The sequence below is a fragment of the Cibotium barometz genome, chromosome 40 (genome assembly GCF_041138505.1).
Source record: "Cibotium barometz isolate CiBa-2024 chromosome 40, ASM4113850v1, whole genome shotgun sequence".
Lineage (NCBI taxonomy): Eukaryota > Viridiplantae > Streptophyta > Polypodiopsida > Cyatheales > Cibotiaceae > Cibotium > Cibotium barometz.
In genome coordinates, this window is record NC_141085.1 from 7,768,063 (window position 1) to 7,787,286 (window position 19,224).

At 38.6% G+C, this 19,224-nt stretch overlaps 1 protein-coding gene across 1 annotated transcript; it reads left to right on the plus strand.

Annotated features, from left to right (window-relative positions):
- The first annotated feature begins 4,114 nt into the window (after positions 1 to 4,114).
- On the plus strand, positions 4,115 to 6,135 carry LOC147615153 (xyloglucan 6-xylosyltransferase 2-like). The gene has a single exon (XM_086779159.1). It carries the CDS (start codon positions 4,401 to 4,403, stop codon positions 5,808 to 5,810), a length of 1,410 nt encoding a protein of 469 aa, XP_086635285.1. The 5' UTR covers positions 4,115 to 4,400; the 3' UTR covers positions 5,811 to 6,135.
- The last annotated feature ends 13,089 nt before the right edge of the window (positions 6,136 to 19,224 follow it).

Genomic DNA, 19,224 nt, shown 5'->3' on the forward strand with positions numbered 1-19,224 from the left:
CTTTCTTTTTACAACAATAACTCAAACGCTAGAGCTTGTTCACACACTAAGTGTAAATAATTACAACTCTTCTAGCATATGTGCTAGGAATATAACAATGCCATGCCCAAGTGTGCATAAATAATTTGTACAAACATTTGGCACGTGGACAACAAAAATAACTCATAAAATAACCTTGTGTACATTTGCACATTCCATTAAGTTGATTTCTGCACACATTAAATCAAACATATTTTTCTACGTTTTTATTATGCATCAAAAATATGATATACCTGTAACACCACCCATGGTGAGGGTATAAATACAGGTAGCCAACCTATTTCCAAAGCTCAACCTTTCCACGACCTTGGGCACAAATGACCAATGTATCCTATCATAGGCTTTTTCCAAGTCAAGTTGTAGCAAAATGCATTTTTGATCAATTTTCAGAGCCACATCCCTTCCTAGCATAGCAGCAAATATGTTGTCATAGATAGATCTACCTTTAATGAAGCCATGTTGTTTCCTAGACATAACCTCTTATAGGATAGGAGTAATCCTCAAAGAAATGACTTTGGCCAAAATTTTGTAAAGCACAGTTAGCAAAGTTATTTGTCTCTGGTGATTAAACATGTTGCATGTTGCCAATTTGGGAATAAGTTTCACCACCTTCAAATCCTTGTCCAGATTACCAGTATCAAATGCTAATGGAAGGCCAAAAAGTAGTAAATAACTCTACAAACAACCCATCCCAACTAGGGGACTTCTCTTTCCCCATCTTTTGCAAGGCCAACTAGCATTCATCTAATTCCACCTCTCTCTCTAGCTATCTAGCCTTGTCAACATCCACCCTTTGATTGATCGATCCTAGAAGTTTTTTCTTAGGTTGGAATCTTTTTTTTAACAATCTTTTTTCAGGCTTAGTTTAGATCCCAAACATTCCACCCACTTCTTGGCCACCTGGTCAATCTCCCCCAGTTCTTACACATTTTCATCCCTGATCAGCCCCACCACTTTCCTAGCACTGGTTTTATCTTTAGCTAACCTAAAAAGGTATCTATCCGGTTTCTTTTGTTATTACAAGATTTCCATCTAAATCTTCTTTCTCCCTCCCTTCACTTTTTAAACATGTCTGGCACCTAATATAGAAGCTAACCTCTTCTTCATTCAGTTTTCCCATTTGTCTTTTCCTCATAAGAGACTCTAGTTATCTTTTGTGCCTTTTCTCAATATCTCTTAGTTTCCCAACTCTTCTGATGATGCCCTGGATTTCATTGGCAAAGGATCTCCAAGACCCCTCATTGCTCCCTTTCCTTCTCAATCTATCAATGGCCACTTTGGTACAAGAAATAAATAGGTCATCCTTAAGTAGCAGATTGTTAACCCTCAATTTCCTTGTAGAGTACTAATTTAGTTTATCCTCCTCCCAGTCTGTCACTTGCCATTCCCACTTCAAAGGCACGTGATCAGAGAGAGCAGTACAAGAGTACATTGCAACCTTCAAAGTATGGGAAACGCAAGAAGCCTGTTGGCTAAAAAAGACTCTATCAATTTTAGATAAAGAGCTAAAATACTGCAAGCTGAAGTAAGTGTGGTCTGGATCGGATCCCCACTCCCCCCAAGTTTCACCCATCAGCCAGTCCCATTTTCCCCTCAATCCTTCCCATTTCCTTCCCCCTTAGACCATCAGAATTGTGTTCCCTCAACATTTATCCGACTGTCTTTCAACCATATTGAAGTCACCCAGTAGGATACAAGGGCCCTGAATATCTAGTTTGTCAATCCACTCCCACATTCCAATGCTCCATCTCTCACCTTGAAGTTGTGTGCCGCCCCATAGACATTCACCACCGACATCCTTTCTCCATCAATTTGGACTTCTACCACCAAGATCCTACGATTTGGATGATAAGCTACTATACAAGGATTTAGATTTTTTTTAAATGATAGTCAGCACCCCACTATAACCCCTTCCTACCCCTACATACAACACTGTGCCCAATCCTTATAACTATCCCTCCTAAATAACTTCTGTCCAAGAAGGTTATGCTCCTGGATAGCGATAATAGATAACCCCCATTCTTTAACTAAGACCCAAAAAGCAATATTCTTCTTCTTGTGTTTGATCCCCTTTACATTCCAGCCTCTAGCCTCCTTCCTCTTATTCATCTTAAAGTTTTTTCATGGACCATGGACCTACCTCCTCTTCCCCCACTTGACTTGGAGTCCCTTTTTGTATATCCTTCCAGGCCGTCTCTATTTGCCAATTGAATCTCTCCATAGAAGATGTTTCACTATCTACCCCACCTAATGGGCTGAAGGGATTTGAGTAGATCAATGGACTTAGATTATTTTGAGACTTATTACACCAAGTTGCTCTAGCTACAGGCCTATTCTATATCTTTTTAGCTTCTTCCTTAATCTAAGGTTGGCCTTCCCCTTAGCTTTGTCAATCACTTTAGTCTAACTCCCTTCTACCTGCCCCCCTCCATCAGTTTCTAAAACTTCCTTCCCTTTCCCATCCTTCTTCAAGGTCTCATTGTTTTCCTTAGCCCCTGCTTTACTTCCCCCAGTGGGTTCTCCATCCTTCACCTCCTCGCCCCCAAGCTTTACATGTCTCCCTTCGCCACAGTTTTTTGCAGTATGTCCAAAGCCGCGCACCTGAAGCATGCCCCTTGAAACATGCCAAATTTCAAACTCAACTCTAGTCTCCCTAGCTCATCACCCTTATCCACTTCCAAGGTTCTAGGAGATTCTTTCAAGGTATTCCAGGTGATAACACACATTGTTTGCCTGGCGCCTGCTATCCTCATCCCTTAGGATATAAAGCACTCGACCAAGCGCGTTGGCAATTTCTCCCAACATTGACCTTAACCAAGGCGGTAGGCCCACTATCTTAAACCAAATAGGGCACGCTTCCTGCAAGTTGTTATTTACATCAAACAAAGGGTCGAAGGGCAGAGCATGGATGAGTTTCTGTCCCATAAAGAATGGGTCCTTACAAACAAATCAGATATAGCCTTGCCTTTCGTGAACAACATGTTAAAGAAACCCTTACCAAGATAAAAAACCTAAGACACCACCTTATCATGGAATATGTCCTCATGCACCCACTTCCCTAGGTCTGCTTTTGCTGGTGGTCTACCATGACAAAATACTATGGCACTGCACATTGAGAAGAGACCTACATGTCTCCTAATGAGTTCTAAAGAGACTCTCATACATACCTTACACTTCTCCGCCTGTGTTCTTTGAGTCTGGGTGTTAAGTCGCACTACAATCCAATTCAGGTGCAACTTCTTTGCATCCCTCTCTCTGCCTTCAGCTTCTCGAGCACGCTTTATTACATCTTCTGGATCCTCTGGCTCCTAGTCACCAACACCCTCATCCCCTCCTTGAGCCCACACATCCTCCATCTCCCAGGCTCGCTGGCCTGCATCATGCGCAACGAGAGGACTACGGTTACCTACCTTGCACACGATTGCATGCAAAGCCACGTGTTGGTATAACTCCCCTTCCCCCTTTTTCTCCCTCTCCTCCGTGTTCTCACAATAGCCCCTCACGGTGTTGTTGTTACTAGTAGTAGGACAATTTTGTGTGTGTGTGTGCGTGCCTATATATGTCCTGGTTGATGTTGCTTTGGGGGGCAATAAGCTCAAAAGTGTTCACAATTGGTGGATGGTCAAAAGAAAGGAAATATGTCGTGTAGCTGAGTTGGTAAGGAATTGGAGGCCCAAGCAGAAGGTTAAAGAATTGGAGTCCCAAGCATGAGGTTACATGCCCCATTCTTGCTGGGCGCGGCAAGTGGGCGTGCTTTGAAGTGACATAGAAATCCCACAAAAAGGGAAAGAAAGGTAGCATGGACGATGATCGCTAGTATTTTTGTGAAGCAACTCTTAGATGCAAATATTTTTAAACCAAAGATTCTAGGGTATGGAAGGGCAGTAAGCCATGTGAAAATAGGACGCGGCCACTGTTTTGCCGGCCGACTAAATTGGAAGAAAAAGGGGGCGGGCCCGAGGGACCGAATGGGACGCGGACACGGCCCAAATGCAAGGAACCTTCCAGCGTGGCCTTTTGAATTCTTCTCGTGTGTGTATATAAAGTTGACGTGCACGATGTTGCAATTGCCATTGCGCGTTGGCGCAGCAGCCTTCCACCCCACTCTCTCTTTGTCTCTCTCTTCCTAAGAGCCATAATCCCCCTCATTGCTCTCTGCGATTAGCCCTAATCGCCTCCCCTGCCTTGCCTCTCTGCTCCTCTAATCAGTCCAAATTTACAGATTTATGATCTAATTCGCCCAATTAGTGCCCCTTTAGCCATATCTTACCCCTTAAATCATCTCTAAGAACCCACCATTCCATTCTGCAATATTTTCATCGACTTATTCAAGCATCCTTTTTGCGTTAATTTTCCTGGCTATGGGGTTTTCTTCCATATTCAAGCCTTCACGTTTCATCTCACCCTTGAGAGCCAAACAGCTCCAAAAGGCTCTCAACAACTTCAAACTAACCATCATATGTGGTTTGCTGACCATACTTGTGCTAAGGGGCACTTTGGGGGCAGGCAAATTTGGCACTCCGGCCCAAGACTTTGAAGAGATCAAGCAGCAGTTTGAGAAGGTGCACATCCACAGAAAGCAAGCAAGCAGAGTCCTTGCAGAGGTGGTAGAAGAAAGGCAGAAGCCCATTAAAGCCATTGGGGTACAGCTACAAGATGATGATTTACATGATGCTAATAATATCGAGCCCCAATTTGATCCAAGCAAACCTTACACTTTGGGACCAAAAATATCTAATTGGGACTCCCAAAAGACGAATTGGCTTCAATTAAACCCAAATTATCTAATCAAGGGTAAGCCTAAGATCATGCTCATCACTGGCTCTCAGCCCACTGCATGTGACAATCCAGTAGGAGACCATTACCTTCTCAAATCCGTCAAGAATAAGATTGATTATTGCAGGCTCCATGGCATTGAGATCTTCTATAACATGGCTCATTTGGATGCTGAGATGTCTGGGTTTTGGGCTAAGCTGCCTTTGTTAAGGAAAATGATGCTCAATCACCCTGAGGTGGAGTGGTTTTGGTGGATGGATAGTGATGCTATGTTCACAGACATGGCTTTTGAGCTCCCAATGGGAAAGTATGAGAATTATAACATGGTCTTGCATGGTTGGGATGACATGGTTTACAAGAAGAAGAACTGGATTGGGCTGAACACAGGCAGCTTTTTGATTAGAAATTGCCAGTGGTCATTAGATATGTTGGATGCATGGGCACCCATGGGACCTGTGGGCAAAGTCAGAGATGATGCAGGCAAGCTACTGGCCAAGAGCTTGGTAGGGCGTCCGGGGTTTGAAGCCGATGACCAGTCAGCATTGGTGTATTTGCTCATCAATGAGAGGGATAAGTGGGCTGACAAGGTGTATTTGGAGAGCTCATATTATCTGCATGGGTACTGGTCAATCCTTGTGGACAAGTATGAGGAGATGATGGAGAAGTATCATAATGGGTTGGGGGATGATCGGTGGCCCTTTGTGACCCATTTTGTGGGCTGCAAACCATGCAAGAAGGTGCAGGGTGACTACAATGCCGCCATTTGCTTCAAGCAAATGGAGAGGGCCTTCAACTTTGCCGACAACCAGGTTCTTCAACTCTACGGTTTCCAGCATAGATCTTTGTCTTCAAGCAAAGTGCAGCGCGTCCGGGACGACGACACAAACATGCCCTTGGAATCAGATCAAAACGTTGATCTTCTTCGACTACATCAGCCCATTAAGAGCATTGACGGACGCCCTGTTGATGACTCGTCAACAGTACAAGCACTTTGAAGGATTAATTAGGGCTCTTATTATCTAGAGATTTGCCGCCTTAAATCAGACACCCAATGGTAATCAATGGCTGGGTCGCTGATTTACATACATCATTCTTTTTGGGTAATTCAGCACATTAATCTGCGTTTTCTTTTGGGGGGTAACCCATTGAGCTATGCAATAAGTTGGAGATAATTACTCTTTATACCTATTGATACAGTGACTGACCCATTATCAGTTTTTTGTTGCCGGTTGCTGACCAATTTCACGGCAAATTTCGCGTGATTAAGGGTTTGGCAAGCTTGATAAAGCTCGCAGTGATGCTCATTTTGCAAGGCCTTAATCTGGGCTTCATTAAGCTTAATGTCACTGATCATGATAATAATGACGTAAATATTTCATTAATTCTTTTAAAAAAAATCATGTGGAGTACGGTGTGGGGAAGATTGTGTAGTCTCGGGAGGAAAAAACGCAGCCCACTGCAATGATTTTAGTGCTTGAAAACGGTGGAAAGCTGGAGACTGCAACTTTTGCTGCATAGGTTTTGCGGTGGCGTGACAAGGTATACGTAGAATTTCTTGTCCCAAATTCAATTGGAAAAATAGTGATCAGTTAATATAAATTTTTTTATTATGATAATGTGACTCTTAATCGAGAAAGGTATGTGAATTGTGCCTGCTGGCTGTTGGTGGCCGCCAGTTGTAATTGTAGCCTCTGCTTGGTTGGTTGTGTGCTGTTTCCGATTACAAAAAGAGGAAGAAGATGCTTTGCGATCGAGACAGATGTTTGAGCTTTCACGCATAAACGGTTGATCGATGTCTAATAAGAGACGCGTCACGCGTTTCGATCGACCAGTCAGTTCTCGGAACCAGTCACCTTTCATAGCCGTGTTAATTAACAAACCATCCACGTCTAATTAATTATATGCTAATGTTTTGAACACAGTGCTCTCGTTTGAATTGAATATATCTATTATTATATATTAACCATGGACAACTTTGGGACAAGGAGAGGAACAGTGCTCTCGTTTGAATTGAATATATCTATTATTATATATTAACCATGGACAACTTTGGGACAAGGAGAGGAGATAAAAGAGAAATCTTGGAAAGTGGAGCAATGGCTAAATCTTGGAACGTGGAGTAATCTGGTGGCTAATTATAATGAGTCTCCAAAAAAAAACGCGCTTCATTGCTAGCTAACGCTTCATTCCTAGGACCGGTTCACCTCCCTTTTACATATAGCAGCAACTCGCTGGTTGAAGGCTAGCATATATAGTACACAAATTGTCTTTCATTTAAAACTCAAAGGTTACAAAATCTAAGAAAACCACAAAAGATTGTAAAAAAAGGAGAGTGGCATGCTTTTGCCTCAATTTCGACCATTGGTACAAAAAAGATGCCTATGTGCCTTGTTTTCCAAAAGGTCTATGGCCTTTGAAAAGTCTCCTTGAATTGCAAACTTCAACAAGGTATCCAAGCCCCACACATCACGCCTGAAATTTGCAACCTTTCCCTAGACTTCAAATTTTTCAAAATTGAAGGCCTAGGTGTTACTTTGCACCCACTATTTAAGGAAAATTTTCTTTTATAGCCTTTATTTGCAAGCTTCTTTTTAGTAGGAAACAATTTCTCAAACAAAATATTTATTCAACCATTCAATCTAAGCTATTGCAACAAATTCAACATAAACCAAGCTTTAAGAATTAACACATGAAAATATATTTAAATAATTAGCTCTTATATGACACAAACATTGGTTGCAATCTTCCACCCTCACATGTGTGGCCTATTCCTTACACATGAGTATTTTTAAGCATTCAATTGCCAAAATAGGCCATACCTTCCAAAAATACAAAAGTTATGCTCACTCTTTACCCAAAATAGAGAGCTCTTAAATATTAGATTACTTGGGGCTAGGGAAAATCTTTTAAGCTTTACAAAATAAATATTTGCAAGTCTATGCTTCAAGTCTAAGGTTATAAAAATAAATATTTGCAAGACTATACTTCAAGTATAAGCTTATAAAATAAATAAATAGATATGCACAAGCTAACACATAAATAAAAAAAATTATCCAAAATAATGAATGCCTTCCAAAAATAATAACTTGTGTGCTTTCGTCTCAATCTTTTACGCCCTCTTCACTTATAAAATATCCAACAATAAATTAGTAAAATAATTATTACATTGGCAACAGTTGGGAGTTTCTCAACACTCTTAAGTTTACATTTCTCAATTCTCAAAAGTACATAATCTCCAATTTCAGAAGATACAACTTTACGTTTGAGGTTTGCTTACTTAACATATTGCTCTCTTGAGCATGCACAATCTCTTATCTTACTTAAAATGCGACCAAAATCGATAGTGAATTGAGCTTCGATTTTGTGAGAAAGTCTTGTAGCTGGAATAGATAAAGCTTTTCCATACACAATCTCGAAAGGTACTCGACTAGTAGTCGAATGAGGAGTATTATTGTATACAAACTTCAAAAGTAAACTAAGTTGTTGGGCAAAATATAGGCTCTAAAAATAGATCCAAGATAGTGCTATTGGTAACCTCAGTGTGTCCATTTGTTTCTGGATGGAAAGTGATAGGAGAAGCTTAACTTAGTACCTAAGTTGGAAAAAAGAGTGATCCAAAAATTACTGCAGAATCTAGAGTCTCTGTTAGAAACAATGACATTTGGTAAACCATGATGTACAAAGATTTGCTTGATAAACATGATCATGGCTTAGTGAGAAGTCAGTGTTTTCTTACAAGGTAAGAAATAGGCTTACTTTCTTAGACGGTCCATTATAGTCCAAATCATGTCATTATGACCGGATGTAGTAGGCAAACCCGTAATGAAGTCCATTGATATCCGCTCCTAAGTATCATTAGGGATTGATAACAATGTGAGAAGTCCTCGGGTCTTACCTTTATAGCTTTTAATTTTCTGAGAAATAGAAGATTTAGCCATAAGTTTAACTATACCTTGTTTAAGATAAGCCCAAAAGAATTCTTTAGATACTAATTGCAAAGTAGCAAAAACACCTTGATGACCCATTTATGGTGATTTTGATGCATTTCCTCCAATACAAATTGTTTGAAAGGTCATGTAGCACACAATCTCTTATGAAAGAAGAGGTGACCATCATTATACGAGTAATCACCACCAATAGGATTCCAATTATTATCCCTAAGCTTGATCTAAACTTCAAAGAAATTAGGGTCATGCTCATAGGACTCAAGGGTTCACTCTCAATCACAAAGATGTTAACGATGTTTGGACCTCTATTTAAAGCATTGGCCATAATTTTTTTCTTCCCTGGTTGATATTAGATCATGGGTTGGAAACTCTAAACAAATAAAGCCCATTTAGTATAACGATCAGAAAACAAAGATTTGATCAACAAATGACGAATGCTATGTTGGTCAATTTTGATTAAAAATTCAGATTGCATTAAATAATGTTTCCAAAGTCTCAAAGCATGAACAACAGCAACTAATTCCTTGTCATATGTCCTATAATTTCTTTCTACTACTTTAAGCTTATGACTCTCATAGCAACAATGAGGTGTCTATCCTGTATGAGAACAACACCAGAACGTTGAACACGTGCATCAGTAAAAACTATTACAAAGAATGGTCATGAAAAATATGGTGGTGTAAAAACTGGTGCATGAGTTAAAGCTTTCTTAAAGGAACAATCCTATCCACCAGTCCAGTTAAAGTGTCTAGATTTCTTAAGAAAATTGGTTAAAGGATGTATAATATATGCAAAATTTCTAACAAAATACGTGTGGAAATACCTACAGAAGCTAAGAAAAGATCAAAGCTCATGAATATCATGCGATTTGGGCTAATTAACAATACTTTTGATCTTTTTAGGGTCTACTCGAATACCATCAATAGATACAATATATCCTAGTTATTCAATTTTCTCTTGAAAGAAATTGCTCTTATCAGAATTGACATAGAGTTGATTCTCTCAAAGAATTGCTCAAGAAAAAATGTTGTTCGTATTCTTGACGATTCTTACTAAAAACTAAGATATCATTTAAAAACACTACAACAAAATTTTAATGTTTCTAGAATATTGTATTCATCATTCTATTGAAATTAGTTGGAGCATTAGTCAAACCAAACGGCATAACTAAAAACATAATGGCAGGTTTGGATTCTAAAAGTAGTCTTGAAAATGTCTCCTTCATTCACACTAATTTGATGGTAAGCCGGGCTTGAGGTTAATTTTGCTAAAGACTCAATGTGCTCCCTTGAGCTTGTTTAGCAAGTCATCCACTCGTGGTATCCGATTATTGGTTCTTCATAGTAATCTTGTATAAAGAAGAATAATCGACACACATTCGATATATCCCATTCTTCTTTTTGACACGAGAAGAACTGGAGCACCAAATGGAAAACTATTGGGTCTAATCAGTCCTTTCTCTAGAAATTCTTCTATTTATTTCTAGGAGCTTTACATGGTAAAGAGATTCTAGGGATTATCTAAATTTTATGATTTTTTGGATGGGATTTAGGTAAACCAAGAGATAGTTCATCCATGTAAGACAATCAAAGACTAAAAGAATCACCATACACGTTTGGTTTAGAGTCAGTCTGAGCACTAAGCTGGTTGACAAACATAAAAAATATCTTCTCTTTATTTATTATAGCTCTTTTAACTTGAGTATGAGTTAAAACAGGACCTAAATCACCCTTAGTCTGACACTGAAGATAAATTTGTTGTTGATCATCTTTTATTAACCATATTGCATAAATAATTTAAGGGTTATGTTCATGTCTCCATGGCATTCCTAGTATAATATCAACTATAAGATTCCTCCCCAGCCTCTCAAGATGTCCAACATTTTCCCCTGTAATCAAATCCCTCTTCAGAAATATAAAAGATCTTGTTTCTACCAATTTTAGCCTAGAGAGAGAAAATCTTCTAGAGAGTGGTAATTCAGTTTTTAAATATTTTTGGATGGAAAAATATCTCTTCTTATTAAAATAAGTTCTCTCAAAATAGAAGTTCAAAAAGATTTTCAGAACGTGCATTAGAAATCAAGTATAAAATGTTCAAGAGGCCTTATCCTAGGGGTCAAGATTTTTTTGAAATTTTAAATTAAGGTTCGTATGGACCAATAAGATTCATCCAAATGTAGGGAGGAGATAAATGGAAGAATAAAAGGAAAATCTCCCAAAAATGAGTAAATACTCACATAAGATGAGGACAAGGTTAATAGTTAAAAAAGAGAGATATTTAGAAGAAATGATGCATTTTTGACACCTCAGTATGGGGGAATTCCCCTCATGAAGGAGGCGCCTATTTCACATGTGTGGAAGAGTTTTAAACTCCCAAATAATGAGATATTTTTATCTCTCCTCTCTCCTGTTTCAACTAGATCCAAAAGTGGACTAAACTGACCCAAAAATGGTCAAAAAAATTGACCAAATTGATCTGAAAACTTCTAGAATCAGTTGGCTTGGTTAGAAGCTCACTTTTTCCTATAAATAGAAGCCTTTCCCTTTGTTGAAGCTCAATAGTATTTTTGCACTGTTACCCTACTTCTCTCAAGAGCCAAAAACTGTGAATTTACGCATAATTCATTAGTTTTTGACCTTCCCTCTTCTAAAGATTGTGGCCACTCTTATTTCAAACAAGAGTAGATCCCTCAAACCATCAAGCCAAAGGAAAGCTCTCAAATTCTCCTTGTAAGTTGGAGATTCTTCTTTTGTCTATTTCATTTTATGGTTTTTTATGATTTTGTCTTCTTTAAAGTGAATAATGATGTTATGCCTCATTAAAAAGGCATTTCCCTCTCTTCTTTATAGTAAATCCAACCCTTCTTTATCCTAGATAAATGATTAATGGATAGAATCAAGTTTTCATAATGTTTTTCTTAAATAAGTAGAAAATGTTTACATTAGAATAATTTAAATACTCTTGGTGAACTTCTAATTAATTTTAGAGAGTTAAAAATTGAAAAATGGTCAGCCATACAAAGGAGGTTATGGCAAAATTTTCTAAAATTGTGTAAAATAAGTTTTACTTTTTTTTAATTCAAAAAGAGTAATTCCCATCAAATATGTATTCTTAAAGTGTTATTTTTCATCCTAGGTATAGAAAAATGCATACTAAAAATATTTTATTAAAAAAGTTAGAATTAAATTCTATGCATAGAAGGAAGTATATTGAAATTTTTATTTTGATTATAAAAGTGTTATTTTCATCATAAAATGGATTTCTATGCATAAAAGATTTTTTTATATTAAAAGTGTGATTTTCATCATAAATGATTTTTATGCATAAATGGATGCATAAAAAAATTCTTTTATATTAAAAGAGTGATTTTCATCATAAATGATTTTTATGCATAAAAGAAAATCTTTTATATTAAAAGAGTGATTTTCATCATAAATCATTTGTATGCATAAAAGATTTTTTTTATATTAAAAGTGTGATTTTCATCATAAACGATTTTTATGCATAAATGGATGCATAAAGAAATTCTTTTATATTAAAAGAGTGATTTTCATCATAAATGATTTGTATGCATAAATATATGCATAAAAGATTTTTTTATATATATTAAAAGTGTGATTTTCATCATAAATAATTTTTATGCATAAATGGATGCATAAAGAAATTCTTTTATATTAAAAGAGTGATTTTCATCATAAATGATTTGTATGCATAAATATATGCATAAAAGATTTTTTTATTAAAAGTGTGATTTTCATCATAAATGATTTTTATGCATAAATGGATGCATAAAAGAAATTCTTTAAATTAAAAGAGTGATTTTCATCATAAATGATTTGTATGCATAAATATATGTATAAAAGATTTTTTTTTATATATTAAAAGTGTGATTTTAATCATAAATGATTTTTATGCATAAGTGGATGCATAAAGAAATTCTTTTATATTAAAAGAGCGATTTTCATCATAAATGATTTGTATGCATAAAAGATTTTTTTATATTAAAAGTGTGATTTTCATCATAAATGATTGTTATGCATAAATGGATGCATAAAAGAAATTCTTTATATCAAAAGAGTGATTTTCATCATAAATGATTTGTATGCATAAATATATGCATAAAAGATTTTTTTTAATATTAAAAGTGTGATTTTCATCATAAATGATTTTTATGATGATAAAAGTGTGATTTTCATCAGAATTGGATTTGTATGCATAAACATATGCATAAAAGAAATTGTTTCATATTAAAAGAGTGATTTTCATCATAAATGATTTTTATGATGATAAAAGTGTGACTTTCATCAGAATTGGATTTTATGCATAAATAGATGCATATATAATTTTTATATTTAAATAAGGCTTCTTTTTAATCCTCTGTTTGATTTTCGCAAAAATTGGAAAAATGAATAAGTAGATAATCTGTGAAAGGAAATTCTACTGTTTCATATTCACTAAGATAGTAATGAGAAAATCCAAATAAACTATCAAAGTCAAAGATCGAGATAAATGATTATTTTATTCCTCATAGGAATTCATGTTTAGTTTAGAAATCTGTAAGCAAATATTCACAAAATTTAAAAAAAGAGAAATTGAAATATTACCTTTCGAGAACGATAGTTTAGGAAGAATCTTTCCAGACTCAAACTCTGATTCAAACTATTGACCAAGACCTAATTCCTTCGTCAGTTTCAATCAATGACGATGTGCCCAATTCAGGACAGATGCACTCAAATCACCCACCGAATCTGAAACTAAAGTAAGACTTTTGATTTTGATATGAGGATCAAGTTAAAAGAATTCGAGAAATTCTGTTTGGAATTCAAACCTGGATCTAGAAGTATTGGGATATGGATTTAAGATTTATTCATTGTATTCAAACAAAATCAAAACTGAAAACTTGCATAGAAACCCTGTTTTCTTAAAGGACTATCTTACGCCAGAATGCTGGAGGGAGCATTTGGCATACGTGTTTATCTAAGGGAAGTTCGGTTGCAACAACAGCTGGCGGGAAGTGTTCAAGGGACAACCCACGCGGTAAAAACCAGCCCAGGTCTTGACCAGCCTGGGTATGGTGAAAAATGGTGTGCTTCTGGTACGATGGGTGAGGGCCGACGAAGCGATCCCTGAGTGAAGTGCCAGGACACCTAAGGAGGATCCTGAAGGGTTCTGACCAGGCGATGCACGGGCTCGCGGTGCTTAGGACACCCATACGTATGTCGTGGAAGATATATATATGTATGTTGACGAAATGATTATTGTAATCTGTTACTAGATCTCGTTGTTGCTGACCAGCTGGTCCCAACGGACCAACAAAGAGTCCAGAGTGGTACTGTTTTCCCGTTCCTGGAAGTCAGAACTTTTCCAAACCCAATAAACCGATGGGATCCTGGGGTTTTCTCTGGGAACGGGGGGAGGCTCAGGCAGACCCTGGAGTAAAAGGATTCGAACCTTTGCGTGTCGGTACCAAAAACCGATGCCTTACCGCTTGGCTATACTCCATACAGTGGTAACCGGGGAAAAGAAACAAGGGATTGAATGGAAATTTTGAGTTATGAAATCCGTGACCATATCTGTTTTGTCAATGGATTATTTTTATATTAAAGTTTCAAAGAGGAGTGTGTGCGTATCTGTTTTCTAAAGCTAAAGTTAAGAAAGGCATTCAATTAAGGGTGGATGAGTACTTGTTTGGTTCTACCGATTCCAGTGGTAGGGTGGTGGCTAACCCATGGGCCGGGGTTAGGCTGGAATCAGTGGAGTTTTAATAATCAAACTGAAAAATCTTAGGATTACGCTAGGATTCGAGTAGTTAGTCAATTCCCTGATAAAATTCTCAATTGAGTGGATCAACGGCTGTGCCTGATCTTGATTAGGAAAAAAGCGTTAAATTGCTCAAATGATCAAATTATATCAGTGATAGTTTCCTTCTATCTAGTTTATTCAGGTGAAGGATAGTTTAGGTTTTGATCTCGTTAGGAAAATTCGTTAAGAAAATTCAAAAAGGTGGAATCGTCCCCACTTTCCGGGCATGGGAAATTTTACCGGTTTCAGTTTTCGGAGTGACCACTAGCCTAGTCTCGTGCTCGGACAGTCGTGGGTGAGACCCCGAGTGAGAAACCCTACCCCGCGCAGTGAGGGGACTGCTTCCGCCGTCGCTGTCAGTACCGGGAGTCCGCCGAGGTGCGCAGAGAGGGCAGAGGGACCTCACAGCTGGTATCAGAGCGTTGTTGAAAGCTAATAAGGATAAATAAATTCTTATCAGAAATTGATAATAAAAACTCAGAAAAAGCATTTTTCATAATGTATTTTCATTCCGTAAGCTTCTTTAATGAAGAATTTTTAATCAAAGAAATTGTTTTTTTTATGGAAGTTTCCTATTTATCTCGTATTCCCGGCCGCCGACCTCACCCAGTCTCAAGATATGACTGCATTTGCCTTCGAGCATCTCATCTCTTCCGCTTCAACTCGAACAAGCCGAGCAAGTCTCGCACGCCATTTCGAGGATTTATATTTTCTTGACCCAGCGGAGAGACAACAGCATAAGTGGTTTGTAGGGCAATATGTCCACGCCTCTTATTAAGAGACTAAGGTTATGTAGAAGGGGATGAGAAGGGTGTGAGTGTGAAGGGACTTAAGGTCCACTAGCTCACCTATTTAAAGGTGGAGCTATGAGGCATTTTGTATTGAGCAAGGCCTAGTTGTATTCATAAACAACTTAATAAGCAAGATATTGTTCTTGTATTTTGTGAGTTCTTTTCCTCCACACACTTGATCTAGCATAAGCACCACGTTTTCTCAACATGGTATCTAGAGCCTAGGTCGATTAGGACTCTTGTGGTGTAGATTAGGTCATTTTTTCCTCATTTTTCCCTTATCTTCTACTTGTGGAGCTCAACCCCCTGGCAGTGGTGGAGGAGCTCTACCAGCTTGTAGAGGCAACATCTTGAGGAGACTCCAACTAGAGAAGTATAGAAGAGGCGTGGGCGAATCTGGTCGTACAGCCAATTGCAAGATTTGGTGCTTCATCGCGGCGGCATTCTCTCTGTTACAGCCCGATGCCGTTTTTCTGCACAACCGGATGTCGTATAGACGTATGCCTCCTAGAGCCCATCATTAGCAACATTGGCTTAGGGCTTTTGAAGCCCATAGCCTTAGGAGCATCCAGCTCGATTTTCACTCTGAATGGCGGCCTGAAGCGACTGCTATAGACAGAAAATCAGTCGCCTTCTTCTTCTCCATGCAAGCTTTCCATTAAAGCTTCATAATTGATTTTTTCTTGCTCTAATCACCTTCTTTCTTGCTCTAATCACCCAAGTGAGTTTGTGAATGAGTGTTGCTGATTCTTCTCTTGAGTTTGAAGTGGTGCCAACCACATGAGGTATCCATAAACCTCATTCTCATCAAGCTCCATCATCAACATCACTTTCAAGCTTTCAAAGCTTTTCAAAATGTGCTTATGAGCACTAATAGTATTGTTTAACACTAATGAAGCTGTTAATCCAACAAAGAAAAGTTATTACAAAGTGTTTTTAAACACTAAGAGTGTTATTAAATACTAATGGTGAATTTAATCACCAAAATAAGTGTCATTAGATACTAAAAATGTGCTTTTAAGCACTAATTATGTTTTTTAAACACTAATGGTGATCTTAATCACCAAACAAAGTGTTACTTAACACTAATGTGGTCTTAACCATCAAAGGAGGAGGTCTTTAACACTAAGGAGGCTCTTCTTCATCAACATTGGAGGCCGGGCACACACCATAAGTGCCACATTACAAGTCTTCATCGTCAACCTGTTTCTTCCAAGGAGAAATGGTGCAACTATGAACCATTGTCTTCATCCCACAAGCCAAAGAGGTTGAAGATTTCTGGTTTTTCATCATAAAACTCATTATTTTGAGTGGTTTTAAAAGTTGGACACATGTACACTAAGTGTTCATCTTCAATGTTTATATGTATCACCCTTGAGGCTCTTGTTTGTAAGAGGCATAGGCATGTCATAAGCCATATGCTCTCATTTTCCAAGCCCAAGGCATGTTATTCCACTGCATATTCAACATTTTCATCATCTAAGATGACTTGTAAGGTTGAGCATAGCATCACTAAGTGCTCTACCTTGTTGTTTGTCATGATTTTAAACATCTCTTGGCATTGTCTTTGTAAGAGGCATTGGCAACATTATGTTAAGCTTGTATCTTCAAACCCTAATGGGTATCATGTAACCACAACATGCCCAAAAGCTTTTGTTGTAATTGTGGAGTAGACACTGTCCTTGACCAATTCATAAGGCAAGTGGTAAGACCCTCCCTCCTAGATAACCACACCACCATGACATCCTTGTATGCCTAATGTTATAAAGGCAACCTATGTCCAATACCACCTATTCCATCTATTTCATAGTTGGTATTGAGGGGGGGTATTAAGAGACTAAGGTTATGTAGAAGGGGATGAGAAGGGTGTGAGTGTGAAGGAACTTAAGGTCCACTAGCTCACCTATTTAAAGGTGGAGCTATGAGTCATTTTGTATTGAGCAAGGCCTAGTTGTATTCATAAACAACTTAATAAGCACGATAACTTGATCTAGCATGAGCACCACGTTTTCTCAACACCTCTTGCAACCGCCGTGCAATGCTGTGGCAGAACCTCTCATTGGTATTAAGAGACTAAGGTTATGTAGAAGGGGATGAGAAGGGTGTGAGTGTGAGTGTGAAGGAACTTAAGGTCCACTAGCTCACCTATTTAAAGGTGGAGCTATGAGTCATTTTGTATTGAGCAAGGCCTAGTTGTATTCATAAACAACTTAATAAGCACGATAACTTGATCTAGCATGAGCACCACGTTTTCTCAACACCTCTTGCAACCGCCGTGCAATGCTGTGGGGCAGAACCTCTCATTGGCAATGATTCTATATCACTCGACGCCTCGGAATTTCAGACTTTCATGCCAAGTCTACAGACTCCTTAGTCGTTTTATTCCTAAGGAGAAGATAATAGCTCCCTTGTTAGTATGTGAACGTTTGTATCAGGGCATGGCTATGGCCCAGTACCGTCGTCTTATGCGTCTCCCGAGGAGATTTTGAATTCTGGAGCCGAGCTGCTCTATGTACATATTGTAACTTTTATATAAATAAAGAAATGTTTTCTAGAGAAAAATTCCGTGTTGTATACGTGATTGTTTATGGACGATCTGATAAAGAAAAATCTGTTATCGAATATATGTCATAGATCTCCAATAAGATCATTGTCTTGTTTAAGAAATTATTTTCCGAACCTATTAAGTCTTAGGATCTCGTGGATGATATCAAAATAAAAATTTAATAATATATAAATTTTGGCAGAATCATGAGACGAGGAAATCGTGGCCGTCAGCCAGACCCTCTCTCTGACGATGACGAGCTTGACCCTGATGTTCGCAAGGCTCTTTCAATAGGACTCAGCCAACGACCCTTCAAAGGAGAAGGGGAGAACCTGGGCGAGGCTGTGGAGAAATGGCTGGAAGCCATGGAAGAATATTTTGACGTCACAGGCGAGAATGAGCGGAGCACAATGCCTCTTGCCAGGCTGAAAATAGTGGAAACAGCCAGGGTAGCATGGAGGAACCACTGTGACACCAACCGTCTGGACAGAAATACTCAGTCCTGGAACGACCTAAAAACCTATTTGAGAAAGAGATTTTGTCCCCCTAGATTTTTGGAAATCAAAATGAACGAATTCTTAGAGCTAAAGTAGGGGAGCAAAACCATCGAGGAATATCACTAGGCCTTTGCTCTTCTACTCAAAACCACCTCTAGATGAAGAACAACTCATGGCCAGGTTCATTCGGGGAGGAATGAACGAACCCTTGGACACACTGGTCAAAAATGCCAAGCCAGTGTCCATGGGGCTGAAGCTATAAGAATGGCAAAGGATTTTGCCAAAGCCTTTGTAGTAAAGGTCCCGCCGAAGCCTGCACCCTCTAACTTTAAAAGATTCCAAACCCAGGGAAGTACTTCAAACTTTCCACCCCCGAAGAGGCAGCAAGGCCCGAACCGGAATCAGGATGCAGGAACATTCTGAAGTGAAGGAAGACCCTTCCCCCAGAATACTTTCTCAGGAGCCCCACCTCTTTCAAGAAATTAGAGGGATGAGCTCAGAAGTGAAAATCGATGTTTTGGATACCAAGGTTTTGGTCACCAGCTGAAAGATTGCTCGACTCCTGCCATGTCAAGGGGACAGGGAAGTCAAGGACCCTGAGTTCAGAGACCAACCCCTTCATACCAGTCTAATCAGGGTCCGTCTCGCCCAAGTCAGGGAAACCCCAGAAGAACTCCAGCTCAGCCATCTGCCTCTGTCCAGAGTAACCTCAGAACTCCTTCCCAGAAGTGGGGCAACCAAAGAGAAAGAGTTCCGCCTCAAATTGCAGCAGCCAAAGCAGTCACAATTTCAGATGTAGTAGAAGAGGAAAGAGGGCAGATCTATGC

Excerpts from the sequence above, each read along its gene's own strand:
- LOC147615153 (XM_086779159.1), top strand. The coding sequence starts at position 4,401 with ATGGGGTTTTCTTCCATATTCAAGCCTTCACGTTTCATCTCACCCTTG.